Source organism: Cibotium barometz, chromosome 31 (genome assembly GCF_041138505.1).
Source record: "Cibotium barometz isolate CiBa-2024 chromosome 31, ASM4113850v1, whole genome shotgun sequence".
Lineage (NCBI taxonomy): Eukaryota > Viridiplantae > Streptophyta > Polypodiopsida > Cyatheales > Cibotiaceae > Cibotium > Cibotium barometz.
In genome coordinates this window covers 45,676,153-45,698,449 of record NC_141076.1, presented here as the reverse complement: position 1 = coordinate 45,698,449, position 22,297 = coordinate 45,676,153, and the positions used below count along the sequence as shown (strand labels likewise).

Below are 22,297 nucleotides of genomic sequence, written 5' to 3'. Positions count from 1 at the left end.
TAAATTGAGTGTGGACGCACTTACCACCTGCAAAACCCATAAGCCCACAGTTTTAGGCCCAAACAGGAGTGCACACACGTGTCCACAAGGTGCCCGGGCGTCCCCGGTCCCTCGGACTTCACAAGCCAAAATAACAAGCATTGTCCAGGCAGCAAGACAATGTCACACAAAGTAAAATAAAGTTATGGCATGCATCATTTATGCATTGTGCACATGTAAACTTGGAGAACCACCTATCATCATTCTTGTACTTGAAAATATTCCGCCTGCCATCATAACACACCATGTGTGCATGGCCGGAATCCACACGGGCACCGCCCGAAAATCCACAAATGTCCTGCCATGTCCTTGGACTCATATGCATCCACTCATATGATCCATACACATGCCCAGGTATAATACATACATGCATCCGCATGTTTCTAGGCCTGACACGCATCCGCATGTCCCTAGAATATAGGGGTTTGTGACATTCCCCCCGGCTTCTAATCAGTTGACCGCAACTGAAAAGCCTCCAGATAGGCCTTCAAAAGATCTGGGTAATCCTCGAAGTAGGCCTCATCCATCCATTTCGCATCCAAAGCTGAATAATTCTTGAACTTCACAAGGTACCTACGAACAAGTTTGCCTCCCGCAAGCTTTCGTTCCTTGTGAAAAACAATCTGTTCAGGTTGAAGAATCTCTTCCAGCTCATCCACCTCGGGTGGGTCTTCCAAAGCCGGCTCAAACGGTGTCGGTCCCACATAAGGCCTCAATAGGCTCACATGAAAAGCATTATGCATGTTCCAATGATCTGGGAGTACGAGCCGAAATGCAACATCATTGATCTTCTCCAAGATCTAAAAAGGTCCATAGTACCTGTTGGAAAGTTTAGGGTACTTTCCCTCTTTCCCTGGCCTCTTCCGAAGGCGTGCCTTTTCAAATTTCAGCAAGACCCAATCACCTTGTTTGAATTGTACATCCCTTCTATGCTTATCAGCTGCCTTTTTATTCTTGGTTTGAGACCTCTCTATGGCTGTCCGTAGCTGTGCAAATGCAGTATCCAAGTCTCTGACATACTCATCTGCTGCAAAAATCTCATCCTTTGTACGAAGGATGGGTGGTAGTACCACCTTGCCATAGATAATCTCAAAGGGCGCCTTGCCCGTAGAAGTATGTACCGTATTGTTGTAGGCAAACTCCACAAGTGGTAAATACTTCTCCCAATCCCATTTGCGGTTGGATACATAAGATTTCAACAAGTCGAGGACGGCTGAATTTGCTATTTCACTTTGCCCATCTGTCTGTGGATGGTAAGCTGATGAGAAGTTCCGCTTTGTACCCATATTGTCAAACAATGCGCGCCAAAATAAGCTTGTGGTTCTAGGATCTCTATCCCCCACAATAGATTTAGGCATGCCATGGTGTTTGAATATCTGTGCCAAAAACATCCTAGCCATATGATCTGGCTTTATTGTCTTGCGCACGGGAATGAAATGTGCCTGCTTGCTAAACTTGTCAATGATGGTCCAAATAGCATCATTTCCCTGTGGTGTCCTTGGCAAATCCATAATGAAATCCATAGCAATGCTTTCCCATGGTTCATTTGGTATAGGCAAAGGCTGAAGCAATCCAGGTGCTTTATGTCGGTCAAACTTGACCTTTTGACATACCATACATTCACGTACATATGCTTCAATATCCTTGCGAATATCTGGCCAAAAGAAATACCTCTCTAAAGCTTGTGCTGTGGCCAAAATGCCTCTATGACCTGCATATGGAGGAGCATGGCACTCATCCATAACCTTATGGCGAAGGTTCTTTACCACACACATACGATTTTGCATCATGAGATATCCATCTCTTATGACATAAGATGGGACAGCAATACTCTCTTGCATTTGAGAATACAATAATGTCATCAAAGAATATACCCGTGAACTTTCTATGCTTTCTGAACACCCTGTCCATCATCCTGTTGAAGGTAGCGGGTGCATTTGTAAGACCAAAAGGCACCACCAAAAACTCATAAAGACCAAAGGCTGTCCTAAATGCAGTCTTGTGTACATCTTGAGGTGCCACTCTCACTTGATGATACCCACTCTTGAGGTCTATTCGGCTGAAACATGCCGAACCTTCAAGCTTGTCCAAGATGTCATCAATGCGCGGAATCGGAAACCGATTCTTGATGGTTATCTTATTGAGGACACGGTAATCAACACACATCCTGTAAGTACCATCCTTTTTTTGAACAAGAAGTACCGGCGAGCAATATGACGAGGAACTAGGCCGAATCAAACCCTTTTCCAAAAGTTCATTCACCTGTGCCATAATCTCTTCTTGTTGACTAGCACTCACCCTGTATGGTGGCCTATTAGGCAGAGAGTTACCGGGAATTAGATCTATGCAATGATCTTCCGGCCTCTCGGGTGGCAACCTTGCTGGCAAAGCATTCGCAAAACAATCTTTGAACTCATTCAAAAAGTTAAGCTTGTCTTGATCTAATGTACTAACATCAACACTAGAATGTTCAATGGTATCACGTACAAAAACCAAGTAAGAACAAGCTGATTTCTTTATTGCCTTATTAATTTGTACATGGCTTACAAGAGGTATGGTACTTCCAGTAGTACCAGCATCTATAGAGTGCTCACGGCCTCTATGTACAAAGCTGATTTTCTTCTCTTTGTAAGCCTTAATAGGCTCTAAACGGTGATGCCAGGGCATCCCCAACAAAACATCACAACCTGTAAGAGGAGCCACTAAAAAGCTCTCAAGGTAGCCCTGTATATGTACAAGGAGCTTACCAATGACCGGAGTTACATCAACCTGTTTGCCCTCAAAGGCGGCATCTGCATTCATTTGCATTCCCATGTCTTCCACATTGAGACCTATGGCGGCAGCCATTTGTACGGATATAAAGTTATCTGTGGAAGCATCATCAAAAAGAAACAAAGCGGGCTGATCCTTCGATTTGCCCCAAGCCTTGCATATGACTCTACTCTTGGGCTCATGCCCTGTATTACCCTGCACATCGGGTACAACATTCACAAGAGGCTTTTCCACATTAGGCTCAGCATTCTTAGGATTCTGTGGGCATTTAGGATATATATGATCTTTACTGCCACACTTAAAGCATTTTCCAGCCTTCCTGTACTCTTCCAATTGCTGTTTTGAGAGCCCAAAATTGTGGCGTTTACCCCCCGGCTTCTTTTCGGAGTCATCCTTTGCATCTCGGCCATCTTTGGGAGCTTTCTTAGGTGGCTATCCACCCTTTTTCTGGTCATAACCAGCCCTGAATTTGCTCTTGTTTTGACCAGCAAATGGCTTATTTGTGGGTGCTTTCATGTGCAAGTTCTCCGCAATCATGGCTGAGTGTATAAGCTCTTGTATGGTCTTATTTGGGTACACTCCCAAGCTTTGTTGGATGATGTGATGGAGCCCCGATTCAAACTTTCTCTTCTTCTCGTCCTCTCCAATCTTCATGAAGGGAGTAACCTTGAGAAGGACTTTCCAAAACTTTGCTATGTATGAAGCAACAGACTCTCCCTCATCTTGGGACAGCCAATCCCACTCCTTGCGTACATCCTTTGCAAAGTTTGGTGGTAAGAATTGATCATAAAACTGAATTTTGAAAGAAGACCAAGTTGGGGCAGCACTTCCATCAAGTATTTTTGCAAGCCACCAATCACTTGCCGTATCCTTGAGATGCATTCCCACATGCCTGAGCATAGACTTTTCCGAAAAGTCTTCATTGCAAAAAGCTATCTCAAACTGTCTAATGAAAGCAAGTGCTTTGGTAGAGTCCATCCATCCCTGAAAGTTTTCAAACTTTACATCCTTGTCACTGGACTTGAACTCTCGAGGCTTCTTCCTTCCATGTGCATCCCTATGTACATCCTGTTCATCTCCATGGTGATGATGCCGCGATGAAGATTCACGATCCCTCTTCGTTCTCTCTTGAGCCACACTCTCCGAATGAGTGGAAAGCTCAACACGAGAAGAGATATGTCTTCTTGGAGCAAAGCGGGAATGAGTAGAGGATCCCTCATCCTTACTCTTCTCTTGACCTGCATCAAGCCTAGCACCAGGGACTCTTGTCCTTTCAGCATTTGGCACTTGCTGTGCTCTTCCTGCTTGTTGTGCATCATGTGCACCACCACGGGCAGCCATGAGGGGTTGCTTCTTGAAAGCCAATCTACCATCTGCTTCGGTGTATACATCACCCTTAACCATTAGGTATGCAAGTGCAAGCTCTTGGGGTTTCTCAACATCCATTTCCTTTGCAATTGCTTCAAAAGTGACTTCATGGACCGAAGCCTTTGCCTTCGCAGCCAACACCCTTTGTACATCCGGGTCATTTTTCAATGACCTGAGCTCTTCGGTTTCAGCCCTATAGCGTCGCACTTGACGCCTCAAAGATTCCAAATCAGAATGCATAGTGTCATGAGTACCTGCATCTCCATAGACATCATTGCCTGCAGCATCTCTTGCATCCCTTGTACCATGAAATTCACGGTCTTGTGTGTTCTCCACACTGTCAGAAATGTGGCTGTCCATGACACTCAAATCAGGTCACCAGTTATGATTCCAAGCCTCAGACCGTTTTCCAATGAGGGGAAAAACTGAGCTCTGATACCAATGAAACGGGAGGCGGACGCGTGTATTGGAATCGTATAAATGTGAACAAGATTCTGAGCACTTAACACTTGAGCATTACAACCACAAAGCTGAAAAATGACAATACACCACATAAAGGGGCCGATGATAGGATGACCCCCCCCCTTTAGGTTATATTACCAAAAGAGTCTGCAAAGTACAAGATTACGGGTGCCTGGGGATTCACCACCAGCCTGCACCTGATTCTTCCAAATACATTATGAATGAATACATTTCAAACAAGAGAATCTGTAGGTACATCCGCCCTACACACAGGTACATCCGCCTTGCACAAGCCTCTTCACAGGTACATCTACCCTGCACAAGAGTATCACAATCCTCACAGGTACTCCGCCCTGCACAAGATGTAAATGGATCTTTAGGCCCTGTTTCCACGCGAGAAACTGATCCAGAAAACCTGTGTTCTCCGCGAGCAAGTGTCCCCAATGCTTGCCCTAAGCACCTACTATACCAGGAATCCTTGAGACACATCCATGCTCACATATTCCATTGCTGTCCGGCCTGTTTTGTGCAATAACCAGTCCAAAACAACAACTTTTTGTCGCGAGAAATCTACCTGTAAAGGGTCCTACAGCCCTGTGGAGGTCCCTAGAGCTGTCCTGTACTGTCCAAGTTGACTTTGGACACCTGTAACCAGCCCAAAACTCGCAATAACCAGAAATTGCAGGTCTGAAATTTACCAACCAGCCTTTTAGAAGAGTGTGGGGATCGTTGTCCAAGCTTGTGTGAGTCCGGGAAGCAAGCAACCAGCCCTGTAGCAACTCCCAAAGCTCCAACCAGCTCTCCAATATGTTGAATAATGAGTAAAACAACCCAAAAGGGCCTCTTGAGGGAGGCGCCTTTTTCAGGTGCCACCTCAGGGGCCTGGTGGGTACACATGCTGGCTGACATGTGTCCCCATAAGGTGTCCAGGTAGGTGTCCAGCCCATAGTGCTCCATTTGTCCTGTTTCTATAAGTTTAGGTCCAACCAAATGGGAAATGGCCATAAGCTGTCCGGACTTCGTTAATTTTGGTCCAACCAAATGCGAACGCATTATAAGTTGTCCGGCCACTTATTAATGAGTGTGGACCTGCAAACCAATAAACCTTAGTAGTAAATGAAGTAAGCTGTAAATTGAGTGTGGACGCACTTACCACCTGCAAAACTCATAAGCCCACAGTTTTAGGCCCACACAGGAGTGCACACACGTGTCCACAAGGTGCCCGGGCGTCCCCGGTCCCTCGGACTTCACAAGCCAAAATAACAAGCATTGTCCAGGCAGCAAGACAATGTCACACAAAGTAAAATAAAGTTATGGCATGCATCATTTATGCATTGTGCACATGTAAACTTGGAGAACCACCTATCATCATTCTTGTACTTGAAAATATTCCGCTTGCCATCATAACACACCATGTGTGCATGGCCGGAATCCACACGGGCACCGCCCGAAAATCCACAAATGTCCTGCCATGTCCTTGGACTCATATGCATCCACTCATATGATCCATACACATGCCCAGGTATAATACATACATGCATCCGCATGTTTCTAGGCCTGACACGCATCCGCATGTCCCTAGAATATAGGGGTTTGTGACAGGTCGACTTCTTTTGCGGCCAGACAACGGGCCGACTCCATGTGCATGAGATGGGTCGACCATCAAAACCGGTGCTGCAGAGCTGACCGTCAGCATTTTCTCTCTCCTAGTGCTGGCCCAGTTGTTTACAGGCTGTGGGGAGCCAGTCAAGTTGCATACAGGCTCCCTAGGGCTGGTCGACTTCCTCTACTGCTTCTCTACTGGCTGGCTGTGCCTACACATATGCAATGCATTGCATCAATCAATTTGTCATCCTGCATTAGTTAATATCAAATATACACATTGATTGTCAAGAGTCAATTGGAAAAAGCCTTCCGTTAAACTGATCTTTTGACACATGCGACACAGGGCCGGCAGCCTCTGTCAAGGACAGGCTGCCTGGGACAGACATGTAGGCAGAATGCAGGCCCACACAGGAATCAGGCTGAAGGGCAGACATGCCAGGCAAATATGGGAGTGCTTGTGGGCAGAAGGCAGGTCAGGGTGCCCACTGCAAGAAAGCCAGGCAGCATATATAAACAAGGCGAGAAAATCTTTAGCGCTCAACCTAAACTTTACTTTTTTTTTTAACATTTTTCAGTCAAATAGCATGAATCCCAAGGTTCTGGAGGAGATCATTAAGACTCTTTGTCCAAAATAACAAGACCAAACTTATTATCTTACAGTAAAGTAAATTATCCTACGAAACCCAAATCAAACATCATACCTGCAAGTTACTGACTTTAAGCTTGGGACCCATCAGACTGAACTGCAGAGTTGAAGGGCTACGCTCTTTCCTAGACAAGGTTAAATGTAGTTCATTATAGACCGGTGCCCATTGACGGGGGAGTTGAAATTCCAAAAACTGACGCAGCTCTTCAATAGGTGGTTTATCTAGGAAAAAAGAAGGAAACTCACAAGTCAACATCCTCTATAACAGAACAAATTTTATAGATGCTAAAGGAAAAAGTACTCACATCGAAGGTAGAGGTTTACAGCATGGCTCAAAAAACCACTCCCAGCAACGCCACTCAGTAGAGACGTGATGGGTACCAAGCTCATAGATATAACATCGGGGGCAAGAGGGACAGTGTAAATCCATTCCGAATGGGTCTGTACCCAGTCATGGCCACCCTTTCTTCTCGGTATAATTGTCACATGCTTCGCAATGGAGCGAGCCCCAACATAAAAGTCACCACCGACACAATCACAACACACAATAAGGTTGATTTGATTTTGCACCCTCTTTTCCAAAAGTTAAAATATATTGTAAACACCAAACCCCGAAACCCAAACTCCAAACTAAAACCCTACAGCTGTGGTTACTCACACGGGAAACAAAAGATGAGATTTACTTGCTTCTCATTGGAGATCATCAGGCTGAAGGTGTCCATCTGAGCTGACCATGAATGAAACTCTATGTCACGCTGCAAAAAACGAACCCACAAGAGCTAATCTTTACATCTGCCAATGAGTACCTCCTTCCACACCGAAAACGCATCATAGTACTTTCTGCCCAGACAGTCATCCCTGGAATATACTGGTTAGGGAATCACTGACCCAACAAAGGGTCAGTAACAGTCACCCCTGGAATATACTGGTTAGGGAATGACTGAACCAACAAAGGTCATCAGCTGGATGAAGGGTCAGCCGTGACCCAATGACAGGTCAGCCAATCTCTTGTGCAATACATTAAGATGGTGAAAATTGGTCTTTTCTTTGTATTAGCCATATTTGCTGAACACAAAAAATAAGAACCTTTTTATTGGTGTGATTGTCCTTGGAGCCCATGCTGGAACGTCCTTCCACCTGCGAAAACCTTTCATCTGACACTTCGGCGAGTAGTTTTTGAAAATCAACTGGCGTTAAGGGTGATGACGGGTGCTGTTTCAAGTAAACAACATCTTTTCCTCCAACTTTGACACCTACTATTATGTGGGTCCCATAAGTCTCAATAAACCTGGCCCACAACAAGAAAAACACAAGCTTAGATCCCTTGACAAATTCTCTTTTTTCTTTGGGAAGCATCGTTATGTCCTCTCTTCAAATATAAGGCATTATGGCCCTGACCCAAAAGGGCAAGAGAGAAGGGAAAGGGAGAGGGAGAGGGAAGGGCGGGTGTGGGGTTGTTAGGCATACACATCTCTTGATTGTTTACAAGATAACGAGTGTGAGCAAAGGTAATTTTTATTTTGAAAAACAAGGGTAACCCTAATTAACGAAAGCAGCTTCTTTCCTGTTTTTTCTTTGGAAAAAACAGTTGAAACAGTATGGTCCTAACCCAAAAGAACAAGAGGGAAGGGGAAGGGGGAAGCAAGAAAGGGTGTGGGGTTGTTGGGCATACACATCTCTTGATTGTTTGCAAGATAATGACTATCTCAGTAGGAACCTGCAAAGCATAACCGCTTTACCCAAAACATAGACCCAATCATAGTGCAAATACTACCCAACTACAGAACACTATCCAATCATCTCCAATCCTCAATCTTGCTCTTCCTTCCTTCCGATCTCCTAAACACAGTCCAACACAAGATTAGAGAAACCAAATAGAAGGGATGCAGGCAAGCTCACCACCCAACCATAGGTTAGCGTCAGCAAACCTCCCCCAAGCCATAGGCTAAGACTTCAATCCCACGAACCATGCCAGTCAGCACTTGTATACCACCAATGCCTGTCTGATGTGCTGAGGTCTTCGGCATGACCCTCTATGATACGTCAAATCCAATCATGTTTGCGACGGTAATCCTAGTCCATCACAGAGTAAATAACTCTCTATGAATAATAATAACCCATCTCACTTATATAGTTGCTACTGCTGCTATAAATAACTGTTCGGTCATAAATAGCCAGTATACTTGGTATTATTAACCATGAGCCTTAGCTGCCTGTATCAACTTGCTTCCTCTAACCCAAGGCTCCCCTAACCCTGCTAGATTAGGCTAAAGATTAGTACTAGGTACATAACAAAGGCGGTCCATGGGTAGCCCATGTCCCGAGAACCAAGTGGAAACTCGTGCATACCATACTCGAGGGTGGCCCTCGAGTGCTGGCTGAATCAAGGACTCCAAGGCAAGCCTCGGGTACCTGTGGGGATCCATGTGATTGATGCGATGGAGGTATGTGACTATCTGGAAGAGTGCATCCACTACCATCGGGACTGCAGCAAACTCTGCCTCAATAATCTGTGAGGGACTGATGGTTTGCTGCAGATCGTACGGGAGAACCTCATTACCTACAGACTATTGACTCGTTGTCACTCCTCATTAGATAAATCTGGCCCCCAGAAGGCTGCTCCATACATCAAGGCTGGTGTAACGAGGGTGTCAAAAAGCCAACCCTCCGTCCTGGGCTCCTGGAAATGTGCTCGTCACTCTGGCATGTGCTACGGGAAGCATGGTGAAGCACTAAGGTAGACATAAGATGAGACAATCTCCACACGATCCCCTCTGTATGTGAAACTCAATCTGGATGTGAAGAGGAGAGGCGAGAGGTATTGAAGACCATTACCTTGGTTTTACCAAGGTTAACAGTGCAGTCCCGCTGAGTGCAGAAGTCCTGTAAGGCATCCAAATGTCTCTGAAGCCTCTTGACTAAATCTGAAGGGATGACGATGTCATCCACATAAAGTAGTAGGCCTGCACAGATAGCCTGCAGCTGTATAGACAATGTGTGTACATGTGAGCTGCGGTAGTGCTGCTGCATCGTACACAGATATGAAACTGCAGATTGCACGGAGTGCAAGAAAGAGCACTGTACAGACAGCTGACATCAGACTGTAGGAATGGTATGGACAGCATGCCAGCTGTGCAAATTGGCTGTATGTGGACAGGGCAGGGCTGCACGCATCACAAATCGACCATGAGGGCTGCTTTACACTACACGTGGGTGTACTATCAGGATTCACTCATCTGATGGACTGTTAGCCAAAATGTGCAAAACTTCTAACTTGACAAAGACCAAGAATCACAATGTGATTGTGAGATCCAAGTGTTATCAATGGTGAGGAGTTAGTTATATGTGTGCAGCATAGTTGTCAAAACTTGGTGTTGGGCTCGTGACCTGCCCGACTGCTGAGGCTGTACCCCTCCCTCGCTGTCCTTTGTGCGCCCTCCTCTGCCCACCTGCAACCCCCCCTCCCTCTGCTACCCACCATTGCCTGTTGCAAACCTTCGCCCTCCTCTATGCGCCGCCTCCCCTCCTCTGGTGCCCACCTGCAACCCCCCCTTCCCCCTGCTGCACCTTCTTCCCCCTGCCCATCTCTTCTTCCTTGTTGCTGCCCTACCTAGGCCTGCTGCCCAGCCTTGGTATTGGGCCTCCCCCCTCCTTTTCTGCTTTCTAGAGGCTCTTTGTCCTCCCGGAGGATTGGCTTTGGAGATGGGTAGTGGTACAGCCCCTTTGATGCGTGCATGCATTGCATCTGGCCGCCCCTGTTATTCTTTTGATAGTGACCCTGACCTTTTCCTGTTTAGCCTCGGCGTCGGAAATTTTTTTCTAGTGTTCAATTTAGCCTTTTTATGCTCAAATTAGCATCATGGCTAATCATCCCCCCCCCCCCGCCCCCCACACGCGCGGCCAGGCGTACCATTAATTTTATAGAAGCCGAGCTCATGACCCTCTTCGCCGAGATCGGCAAAGATGCCACAACGACCCTCATTTGCAAAATCTTCGAGTCGCATCCATCCCATCTCCAAGCCCATTATTGGGTACTTGCAGTGTTGCCCTCCAACTTCGCACTCTAGTTTAAAGATGTGAGGTTCCTTGGGAGATGTTTCTTCCAAGTGGACTTCAATGCTGCAGAAGCAGCCTCAGAGGTGCTGAAGGGCAGCCCATTCCCATTGGGCCCAAGACGATGTTTTTCCTACTACACCCCAGCTATTTTGACCCTGTCGAAGAAGACCGGAACCGCTTTCGTCTCACACTCAGATTCCCACGTCTTCCACACGCGTATTGGCTGATGCTGGAGGCCATTGGGTCAGCTTTTTGGGCTGGTCCTACAGGTGCCCCCTATCCCTGCCTTGCCAACCTTTGCAGCCCAGGTTCTCACTGCCTTGGCAGACGTTGTTCCCAAGGTTATGGTGCTTGCTTATGGCAATGAGCTTATTGAGGACTTCGTGCTGGTTCTGGTCTGTTGAAGCAACGTATGGAGATCGCAGGTAGGCCTGACCAATGCCAAGTCTGTCACCAGCAGGGGCACTTTGCTAGGGATTGCCCTAGGGCTAGCGGTCGTAGGAGATGGCGCAAACGTGCCTCTCAAGCAACACAGCCTAAGGCTCTGTCTCAGCCAGCATGGCGAGTCATCTCTCATGGCTGCCCTCGTGGTGAGAATGCTCGGACACAAGCTCATGCATCACCCACACAATGTATTGCAGAGAATGATGATGCATTGGGTCAAAGTGAGGAAGCTCCTGAGACATCTTCACAGCCAGAAGGATGATGCATCAGGCCAGAATGACTTTGTTGAGTCCTCCATGCTGGGGTTGGACAGTACGCAGGATACATATGGCATGGAGGATCATGAAGATGCACACTAGGACATATCGCCCTCTCATGAGCCTTGGCAGGATGTACAGCATGATGTATCTAATCACAATGCCTTGCAAGGCGCTCATGTATTGCGTATGTAGAGACTGTGCAGAGTGATTATCCCCTCCTTCAGCATTATGGGAGGCGAGCACAAACACCAGCTAAGCATTTTCCTAGGGCCGGGGTCTAAACCGCATCTTTACCGTGAGGATTGTCTCATGGAATGTGCAAGGCCTTGGAGGGCTTCCCACCCGCAGTAGGAAGCACCTCATGAGGACCAGCTCCATCCCGCTGTTATAGGTGGAACTATGGATGTGCTCTTGTTGCACGAGCACAAATTGGATAGGCACCAATGTGGTCAAACTAGTAAGATACTTTCTGGATACGCTTATTGATCCTGGGTAGATGGGACAAGGGGGTGTACGCATTTCTATTGTAGTGTCACTTATGCCTCATGTTATTGAATATGGTGTTATCATACCTACTACGGCACAGTGGATTATGGTCATACATGAGGGTCAAAAAATTAGGCATCTTGAATATTTATGCACCTAATGTGAGAGGTGAGAGGGTGGCCTTTTGGGACACCATCATGAACCTCCTCCCCCAGACAGATCATTGAATAGTTGAGGGGTTTTCAACATGGTTGTGCAGCCCTCTGACAAAAAGGGTGGCCGTGAGAGAGCCTCATGAGAACGATTCACACTCTCCTTCTATGGCAGGGATTGTTGGACAGATGATGACTTCCAAAGCGGCCTAACTCTTTATCGTACTCTTGGCATAACCAGAAAGCGGAGATGGATGTATCTTGGCACGATTGGATAGGTTTTATGTGGACGGTTGGGGTCTCGATAGGGGAACTGTACACTATGTCAGGGCCTCTGTTGTGGGTCTGCCCGCCCGTATTTGGTGTCTTCCCATTTTTCCTCACTCTTTATTTTTTCCCATTTATTTGGAGCTGTGTGTGGGCTGTCGGCTGCCCCCAGGTGCTGACCGACTTTGTATGCTGGCTGCCCGACTGCTCTGTTGATGCCCAACCACCCCCTCAGTGCTGGCCGACTGAACTTGATCTGGCCGATTGACCATTGTGCTGGTCGTGAGCAGTCACGCTACTATCGGCCTGTTTTGAGCTAGTGAACAGCAGCCAGGGGCCATATAAAACGGCCCCTTGCCCTCACACTTCTGTATTCTGTATTCCGGGATTTTATTGGTGTATATAGCAGAGTTACACTAGCTTCTCTCTCTCTCTTTCATCTGTGTATTGCTCTCTACAGCAGTTGTCTTCATTTCCGCTGTGCATTTTGACATGGTATCAGAGCCCCAGGTGGCTTGAAGCTTGGAGACAGTGGGACGTCAAGGGTTTGCTGATTGAGGTGATGATTGGAGATTGTTTTGGGCTGTACGGGGCTTGGAGATCGGGTAGAAGGCGGCCATCACCGTTGGACAGCCACCTTGCATTCTATTTGCAGCCTCTTCTTCTTCTTTTTTCCCACCCACCCTCCCTTCACAAGACCTTGTGAACCCTTGAGATGGCATATTTGCTTGAGATGGCTGAGAAACACGTGAAGATCCCGACACTCCCCACGTTCCCGGTGGACCGCCAGTTGGATGGAAACAACTACGGCATATGGAAGGTAATGATGGAATCTGTTTTGGAGTCCACGGCCGGAGTTGGAAGAAGGGAAGTTACCCTCTATTCGAAAGGAACGGGAGGCACAGGCACAGTTATGGGATCGTGTTAATGCATGAGTCCGTTCTTTCATCTTTCTCAACTGCACACCACAGGTGATCAATCACATAAAGCATATGATGCTGGCTAGAGGGATTTGGCAGCATTTGGCTTCTCTCTACAACAGGGTATCACCCATGAAGAGAATCTCCTTGGAAGTTCATATGCGGGTGATGAATCCTACAAAGTCATCGACAATGCAGGAGCACATCAACAAGCGCTGCAGGCTCTTCAGCAAGAAGTTCTCCAGGCAGGGAAAGAGATATCGACAAAGGATATGGCCATAATGTTGTTGTCACATTTGCCCTCTCAGTACTCAGCCTTTTACTCCTCTTTGATCACCAGTGGCAGGCTCAACACCATCACATGGGAGGAGCTTGTGCCCATGGTCTTGGACCAGGAAGAGTAATTCATGAACCCTCCATAGGGCGGAGGTTCTGAGGCCTTGACTGGCCAACAGTCGAAAGGCCGTAACAACAACAACAACAAGGGCAAAGGGAAGTCTTCATCGGAGAAGTCTTCTGAGAAGAAGCCCGATTCAGACGAGGGAAACTGAAGGCCGAGAGGACCTGTAATGATTGTGGCGAGAAAGGCCACTATTGGAGAAAGTGTCCCAAGCAGACTAGGAAGAGTGCTGATTCTTCAGCTTCAGCTGCAAAGACTCCAGCCTTTGTGCACTTGGAGATGTTGGACACCCATGCTTCATCTTCTTCGAGCGAGGAGACAGTTGGCTTCACCGCCAAGGATACTCGGGAATGGATTCTTGATAGTGGAGCTTCCAAGGACATGACTCCTTCCTGTGACTTTTTTCAAGATCTCAAACGGTAGTCAGGTCGCATTTTCATTGGCGACAATTCCACCATACCGATTCATAGTGAGGGCCGGATGGAGATCATTCCCAATGGCAAAGAAGGGAAACATTCCTCTCGTGTTCTTTACGTCCCCGCACTTGGTTTTCATCTGTTCTCAGTGCATGAGGTGTGCAAGACTCGGGTGCAGCTTGAGGAGCATTCTGTTGTTCTACGGTACCACGAGATTGGCCAGGTTATTTGGGAAGGCGGCGTGGACAATGGTATATACAAACTCTCCGCACTCTCCTCTTTGACAAGTTCTTAGATTGGTGATTTGTGGCACTTTCAGTTTGGCCACTTGAATGTGGATGCGCTACGGCGAGCTTTCCGGATCCAGATGGTGGTTGGCTTGCCAGATGCTGGCAGCAGGCAAGGACGTTGTAGTTCTTGCATTCGTGGTAATGCAGCATAGGGAATCTTTTCCGAAGCAGGCTTCCAAGCGGGCTTCGAAACCTTTGGAGTTGGTAGACACTGACTTGTGTGGCTCTATGTAGACAGCATCCTTCGGAGGTTCTTTGTACTTTATGCTGCTGCTTGATGATTGTAGGAGATTCACATGGGTTTATTTTATCTCACAGAAGGACCAAGCTTTTGCTCGGTTCAAGGAGTGGTGGTGGAGAAAGAGTCTCGCTCTTGCAGATAAAGACTCTTCAGCTGACAAAGGAGGAGAATTTTCTTCCAATGCTTTCGTGCGGTTTTGTGCGGAACAAGGCATCAAGCGGGAGCTAGCCAATACAGGTTTGCCGTCAGAGAATGGAGTAGTTGAGCATAAGAACAGGACTATGGTGGAGATGGCGAGGACGATGCTGGAGCATCGTGATCTTCCTCGTCCACTTTGGGGAGAGGCTGTGGCTACGGCTGTCCATATCCTCAACCGTTCTCCGACGACTTCAGTACTGAACATGACTCCCTTTGAGGTGTATTTTGGCAAGAAACCAGATGTCTCCCATTTCCGTGTGTTTGGGAGTGATGCATATGTTCACAGTCCAAAGAAGCAGCGGGGAAAGTCCCAAAAGCTTGTCTTTGTGGGATATAACTCTCTTTCCAAGGGATACAGGTTGTATGATCCAGAGAGGAACGAGGTTGTCGTCAGCACGATGTGGTTTTTGATGAACATGTTCCGGTTTCCACTGTTGACAAGCCGCCACTTCTTGGAGACCTAGATGATTCTGATGATGATTCCTAGTCGATTGTTCCAGCTAGACAACCTCAGTCAGTTGAGGAGGTTGAGCCCGCAACTGGAGATGAGCCCCCAGCAGCAGGAGGATCCGCATTCTGTTCGAGTACCGAGGTGGTTGGTAGACACCCTTTGGGAGTCAGGTGTTACGAAGCTTCCCTCCGAATGGACCATAGAGGACGGACCTCAAAAATCGCATAGAGTTTGTGATAAAAGTCATTCAGCGGAGCTTTTACAGGTAAACTATGCTTTGATCTTGAATCATACAAGACAAAGAGCCCACTTCCATCAAGGAAGCCCTTGGACAGGATACTTGGAGGAAAGCCATGCAAGTGGAACTGGATGCCATTGAGAAGAATAACACTTGGGAGTTGGTTCCGAGGCCGTTGAAACGGTCTGTCATTGGTGTCAAGTGGGTCTTTAAGACCAAGTATACATCAGATGGGTCGTTGGACAAACACAAAATCAAACTTGTGGCTAAGGGTTATGCTCAGCGGCCTAGCATCGACTATGAGGACACCTTTGCACGGACAACGAGGATGACCACGATTCGGACCATTCTTGCCCTTGCTTCTTCTCACCAGTGGCCCGTATTTCAGATGGATGTTAAATCTGCATTCCTTAATGGTGACCTGCAAGAGGAGGTGTATGTTGAGTAGCCTCCAGGCTTTGAGGTTCCAAGATCAAAGGGGATGGTTTACAGATTGCGGAAGGCCTTGTGTGGTCTTAAGCAGGCTCCTAGGGCTTGGAATCAAAAGATTGATTCCTTCTTTCTACGGACTGGATTTCAGAGATCGGTTGCAGATCCCAACCTATATCTCTTTCGGGAACACGGTATGGTCACGTTGATCATCCTTTATGTGGATGACCTCATTCTCACCGGCGGTCATATGGAGCACATTACAGTGACAAAGGCTGCATTATCAAAGGAGTTTGAGATGATCGATTTAGGCTTACTCCACTTCTTCTTGGGATTGGAGATCTGGCAAACTCAGAGGGGGTTCTTTGTCTCTCAACAGCGGTATGTTCATGAGTTGCTTGAGGCCTTTGGGATGGAGAACTGCAAGCCTATCACATCACTGATGGACCCAAACACAAAACTTACAGTGAATGATCCTTGTGAGCCAGTTGATGCCTCTCTGTACCGGAAGCTGGTTGATTCATTGATTTGGTTGCTGAACACCACATTGAACTTGAGCTTTCCTGTGGGGCTGTTGAGCTCATTTATGCAGACGCCGTTGAAGACTCATTGGGACGCACGATTGCGGATCTTACGCTATCTGCAGGGTACAAAGGATCTTGGACTCTTCTACACCACTGGAGGTGAAATGAAGGAATGAGTTCAACTCCAAGGTTGGAGTGACTCAGATTGGGGAGGAGATCCAGACACGAGGAGATCTACATCAGGCCAGTTTTACCCTCGGCTCAAGAGCTGTTTCATGGAGCAGCAAGAGGCAGCCAATTATTGCCTTGTCGTCTACAGAGGCAAAGTACCGAGCTGCTTGTGGTGTTGCTTGCGAGGTTGTGTGGTTGCGGAGGTTGCTTGGTGAGATTGGGTTTCCACAAAAGGAGCCCACGGTCATCCAATGCGATAACCAAAGCTATATTGCTATTGCTCGGAACCCGGTCTCCAATGCCCGGACCAAGCACATAGAGATACAATATCACTTTGTTCGTGAGAAGATCTTGGCTGGTGACATCTTACTTCTTTATTGTTCGATGGAAGACAATGCAGCGGACCTCTTCACGAAGTCTCTACCTCAGGCTATGCTCCGGCGGCACTCCAGATCACTGGGGTTGGTTCCACATCCAGGAGCTGAGAGGGGGTGTTAGTAGTCATCTCTTGTGTGTACACTATGTCAGGGCCTCTGTTGTGGGTGTGCCCGCCCGTATTTGGTGTCTTCCCATTTTTCCTCACTCTCCGTATTTTTTCCCATTTATTTGGAGCTGTGTGTGGGCTGTCGGCTGCCCCCAGGTGCTGGCCGACTTTGTCTGCTGGCTGCCCGACTGCTCTGATGATGCCTGACCACCACCTCAGTGCTGGCCGACTGAACTTGATCTGGCCGACTGACCATTGTGTTGGTGGCCAGATCATTGTGCTGGTCGTGAGCAGTCGCGCTGCAATCGGGCTATTTTGAGCTGGCCGACCAGCAACCAGGGGCCATATAAAATGGCCCCTTGCCCTCACACTTCTGTATTCTGTATTCCGGGATTTTATTGGTGTATATAGCAGAGTTACACTAGCTTCTCTCTCTTTCATATGTGTTTCTCTCTACAGCAGTTGTCTTCATTTCCGCTGTGCATTCTGACAGCACTCTGTTGCGGATAGGGCATTGACTTCTGAATCAGAAGTCTCCTCTGTGACCACCAGGATGGATTCATCCTGCTCCTGTGAAGATGAAAGAACAGGGGGATCATAGACAGCAAGAAAAGCCATCTTAGCATGAGACTTCGTACCCTCCTTTGTCGTTGGTGAAGTATCTGAACAATTTGTCATGGGTGAAGTGTCTCATCGGAGGAGGACTCTTGTTTTGCTTTAGCTTTGGCTTTAGCTTTGTCTTTAGCTTTGCGGGAAGTAGCCTGTCTGGCAAAACATTTGGCCTCAGAATGACCAAGTCGGCCACAAAACTCACAAGATTCCTTTATCCTGGAACCCTTGTTGCTGTCAGAATCGTCGTCGTCAGAAGATGACTTTGTGGTGACTTTCTGCTTGTTGTTGTTGGAGTTCCCTTTTCCGCCTTTGCCTTTGTCCTTGCCCTTGTTAGATGCAACAAAAGTAGACTCTGAATTGCCTTTTTCGCGAAGCATGCACTTGTCGTGGAGATAACTCACGACTTCCTCAAAAGGGGGGAGAGGCTCACGGAAGTAGATGTGATCTTTGAAAGAGTCAAAGGATGATGGCAGCTTACCAAGCAGTTTATGGATCGGGTTGTTGATTGAACTCCCATACTCCTCAAGCTGCCTCTTGATCCTTGTGAATTCCCCAATCTTATCAATGATATTATCTAAGTCACTAATGGTAATCTTCTCAAGATCCGCCTCCAACTTAGCAATCTTCACGGAAGATACTCTCCCGTACCTCCTCTGAATCTCATTCCACATCGGACTGGCATCACTCCGGGAAGATATGAATTGTGCCTGGATAGATGGTGTCATACAATGGATGATGATGAGACGGGCCCGTGCATCCAGAACTCCACGAAACGTGGCATCCACCAAGTGAGGAGTGGTGACAGAGAGCCACACACCTGCTCCTTCAAGACGCAATTGCGTATAAAACGACCAAGTATGGTAGTTGGTAGTAGTCAGCTTCATGGAATCACTCACTTGAGAGGGTGAATAGGATGGCACATGGGAAGGGGTTGGGATGAGGGTTTGTGGGAGGGGAGAAACAAGAGAAGTGGTGGTGGTGGGGAATATGGAAGGAAAAGAAGCAGGAATCTAGGAATAAGGTATAGAGAAACAGGAAGCTGGGAAGAAGAAGCCTGTGAAGTTGGGGCTTGGGATCGGGGAGAAGAAAAGAGAATCCCCGAGAGAGAAGAATGACTATGACCAGAAGCCATATCCTCCGATAACGCAGCAGAATCCTCCTCTTCAACAAAGCTGATCAAAAAATCAGCAAACATCAGCAAACTCCTCGCGAAAGCTGAGTGCAGCCAAGAGAAAGGAAGGAGATGAAGGGATGGGAGGGTGGGAAACCAAAAGGAGAGGTAAGAAATGACTCCCCTGGGTTAAAACCCTATTGTAGCACCAAAATACCGGGCTGAGATCTAAAAACGCGGATCTGAGACTGAAAACACAGCACCTCTGTGGAAAACGGAGGTCCTCAGTGGAAAACGCAGCTCCTCAATGGAAAACGCAGGTCCACAGCAGAAAACGCAGCTCCTTTGTGGATGTAGATGTGGTGGATCTTTTTTTATGAGTCACAATGCATTTGCAAGGTTTGGAGTGCTATTATCCACACCCTTATGGCCACTTGGGCCTAAATCCAGGGATCTTTGAGGGTTGCCGAGAAAAAGCGCGGCCAATTTATGAGGGGGATTATGGCATCTTTTACACTCCCACTCATATGGGACCTTGTTGGCAACACAAAATACTGGATTGGTTGAGATTTTCCCCGTGTTTGGTTTGAAATCTCCCTCTTGTATATTTTTTCATGCTTAATAGAAATCACTTTTTTGGGGGAAAAAAACTTGGTGTTGGCAAGGACCCAACCCCATTCTCACGTTTTTGCCTAGGAGATGTTGCCAACCCCGTTGAGACATTTGCATCCCAATTTGCTAGCCAACCTTTTCCAACCCCCTTCGTGGCAACATTAGAAGCGTTGGTTGGCAAGTTGGAAAAGGCTACATTATTAAGCTTTTCCAACCCCCTTCACAGCAAGGTTGTATCTAGCCCGTCGTGGTTGTACTTACCCATTTGTGGCTGTTTTTTCATTGACTAATTGAAGGATCTTTTTCTCGGGGAAAAAAAAACATTGGAAGCATTGGTTGGCAAGTTGGGAAAGGCTACATTATTAAGCTTGCACCTACGAAAATAATGTCCTATCTAGTTGATTGCAAGCGCCATCCGAAGTGCAGTTGTGTCATTGCCATTGTGGTGCACCTTCAAATAACTTTATAACCTTGCACAAAGTCCTACTTGTGCATGTGAGCCTACCTATGGAATACAACTAGCCCTACATGGCATTGAGATCCGCTTCCATTTTCATTTTTTGCCATTTTCAACATGCTTTAGGGGTTGCTGTTTTCATTCTGTTGGGATGTTTTAACAACTATGGTGTGCAGGCTTCCATGCATCATGGTGTGTTTAGCACGCAGTAAAGGCAAGAGATAACATCTACATCAGCAATCAACTTCCCTGGTGTTTTGTCAATGCTTTTTGTGTGTTTCTGACTGACTGGTAGAATCTCATGATTCTGGCAAGAGTCCTCATCTGAGTCACGCAAAGCATTGTAAAATCTATCTTGCATTGTGATTAAAAGTGTTTTTAAGTATATAATTAGGTCTTGACTGGCACCAACCATGTTTTGTTAAATAGCACTTCCTTGTGAAATAATACAAGCTACTAAAGGCTAACGGTCTTTACTGAAAGATGTCCCACCTATTGGACATTAGAGGTGTGAATGTCCTAATCTAAGACCTTGTTCTTCTAACATGACCTAAGGGTGTTATAAATTTGCACAGACCGGTTACCTCTAAAAGGTTCACAAGCAGATGCACATTGTTAGAGTTGAGTGCATTATCACCAATCCCTCACCTGGCTAAGACAGCTGCATCCCATGAGGATGGTACTAGAGCTTTCAAGTCCTCCTTCAAAACAAGCTGGGATCTTGGCATCTCCACGGTATACAGTGTATAAAACCACCCATCAAGGGCAAGGCGTTTTGCTGTTGATGCATCCTTTTGCCATGCTCCAGTAAACTGGAACATAGAATTGAAGAGGCCAGATGGGATCTTGCCAGTTAGCGAGAGACCCTGATTGAACTGCTGAGACATCTGCAATTTGAAATTAGAAATAAGGGAAAACTGAAAGCAAGAAATCATAAGTCCTACTAGAACCAAGGTAATTAAAGTACTTGAGAAGTGAGCTTTGGCATCAATAAAAGAAGCACGTGTACTGTGATACATATACATAGCGCATGTGCTGTCGGGGCAATTTCAGCACGTATGCATATACATGCGTTACGGTAGAGTAGCTTAAAGAAGACGTGTATGTGCACTTTGATCATGTAGCCTAGACTAGAAACCTTTGTATTACCCGTATAAATATACAAAAGAACGCTACCTGATCAAATGTGAGGATGTCTGATCGGAAACGTGTGCGTTCACCCTTGTCACATTTGACAATTGTGGGCACATTGGCAACAAGAACACCCCCAGGGAGGGAGAGTTCCTGTGTCTTTTCATCATTAAGCTCAATTAGGGATGTACCATTGGCATCCTTGCAAGAAGAAAACCTCAAATCACATGTGATATCGTAACCTCGCCCCAGAGCTTGGATGGCAAGCTTAGCTACAATCTCTGCATCTGGCATGTGTTGCTTAGAAGCCATTTACCACATCCTTTACCCACACTATTCCTGCCAAATGGAGCCAGACCACTTCATATATAATGCATAACTTTGGACAAGTTTAGCCTAAATGGAGCCAAATACAAAGGGCCAATCTAACCTAACTTTACCGCGCCCAATTCCAGAAATCCACATAATTTAGCAAATTCAGTATAAATGGGGCCAAATGCAAAGCGCCCATTTCCTGACTATGACATAATTTGGCCAATTAAAAGGCGCCCAATTCCTTTTAATTCACTTAATTTGGCTAGTTTAGCATGAATGGACCTATGGACACACAGGTCAATTCGATTGAGTGAAGAAAGCAGCTCAAATATAAGGAGGAACCCACAAAGAGGAAAGCTTAGCTGTTCGGTGGAAAGGACTCAGAGTGGCTACACGCGCAGAGCCGGCCCGTGGTTCTAGTGTTGAAGAGACTCCCTGTTTCGATAATTTCTTAAGCTTAGCCGTGCGTCTTGTTGTTGGTTTCCTAACCCGCTTTAAATTAAAGGATAGGCTTCTCTTCGAAGTTCAAACGCCTTCATCCCCTCCCCCGCGGCCCGCCTGCAAAAAGCCTTAAAGCTCCTCGTACCACTTTAACTATTACGCTGAATTACCCTATGACAGTTCATAGCTGTTAAGACTACGCTTTATTGTTAGTGCTTTCAACTTCAGGCTTGGCTAAAAAGACCATTAAAGCATTTCTTTCCAATGATACTAAACAACATAATAATAATATGCACCCA

At 46.7% G+C, this 22,297-nt stretch overlaps 1 protein-coding gene across 2 annotated transcripts in view; it reads right to left on the bottom strand.

Moving 5' to 3' along the window:
• LOC147620926 (MACPF domain-containing protein At4g24290-like) overlaps positions 1 to 22,297 on the bottom strand; it is a 45,554-nt gene extending 23,257 nt beyond the window's left edge. Inside the window, exons 1-7 of one of the 2 annotated variants that reach the window (XM_086825199.1) lie at positions 21,904 to 22,297; positions 21,288 to 21,581; positions 20,760 to 20,998; positions 7,979 to 8,180; positions 7,576 to 7,647; positions 7,198 to 7,381; positions 6,948 to 7,114 (exon numbers count right to left, since the gene is read on the bottom strand). In XM_086825199.1, the coding sequence (XP_086681325.1) occupies positions 6,948 to 7,114; positions 7,198 to 7,381; positions 7,576 to 7,647; positions 7,979 to 8,180; positions 20,760 to 20,998; positions 21,288 to 21,554 (1,131 nt within the window). In that variant the 5' untranslated portion in view covers positions 21,555 to 21,581; positions 21,904 to 22,297. The remainder of the gene's footprint in view (positions 1 to 6,947; positions 7,115 to 7,197; positions 7,382 to 7,575; positions 7,648 to 7,978; positions 8,181 to 20,759; positions 20,999 to 21,287; positions 21,582 to 21,903) is intronic. The other variant, XM_086825200.1, reaches the window with a different exon arrangement.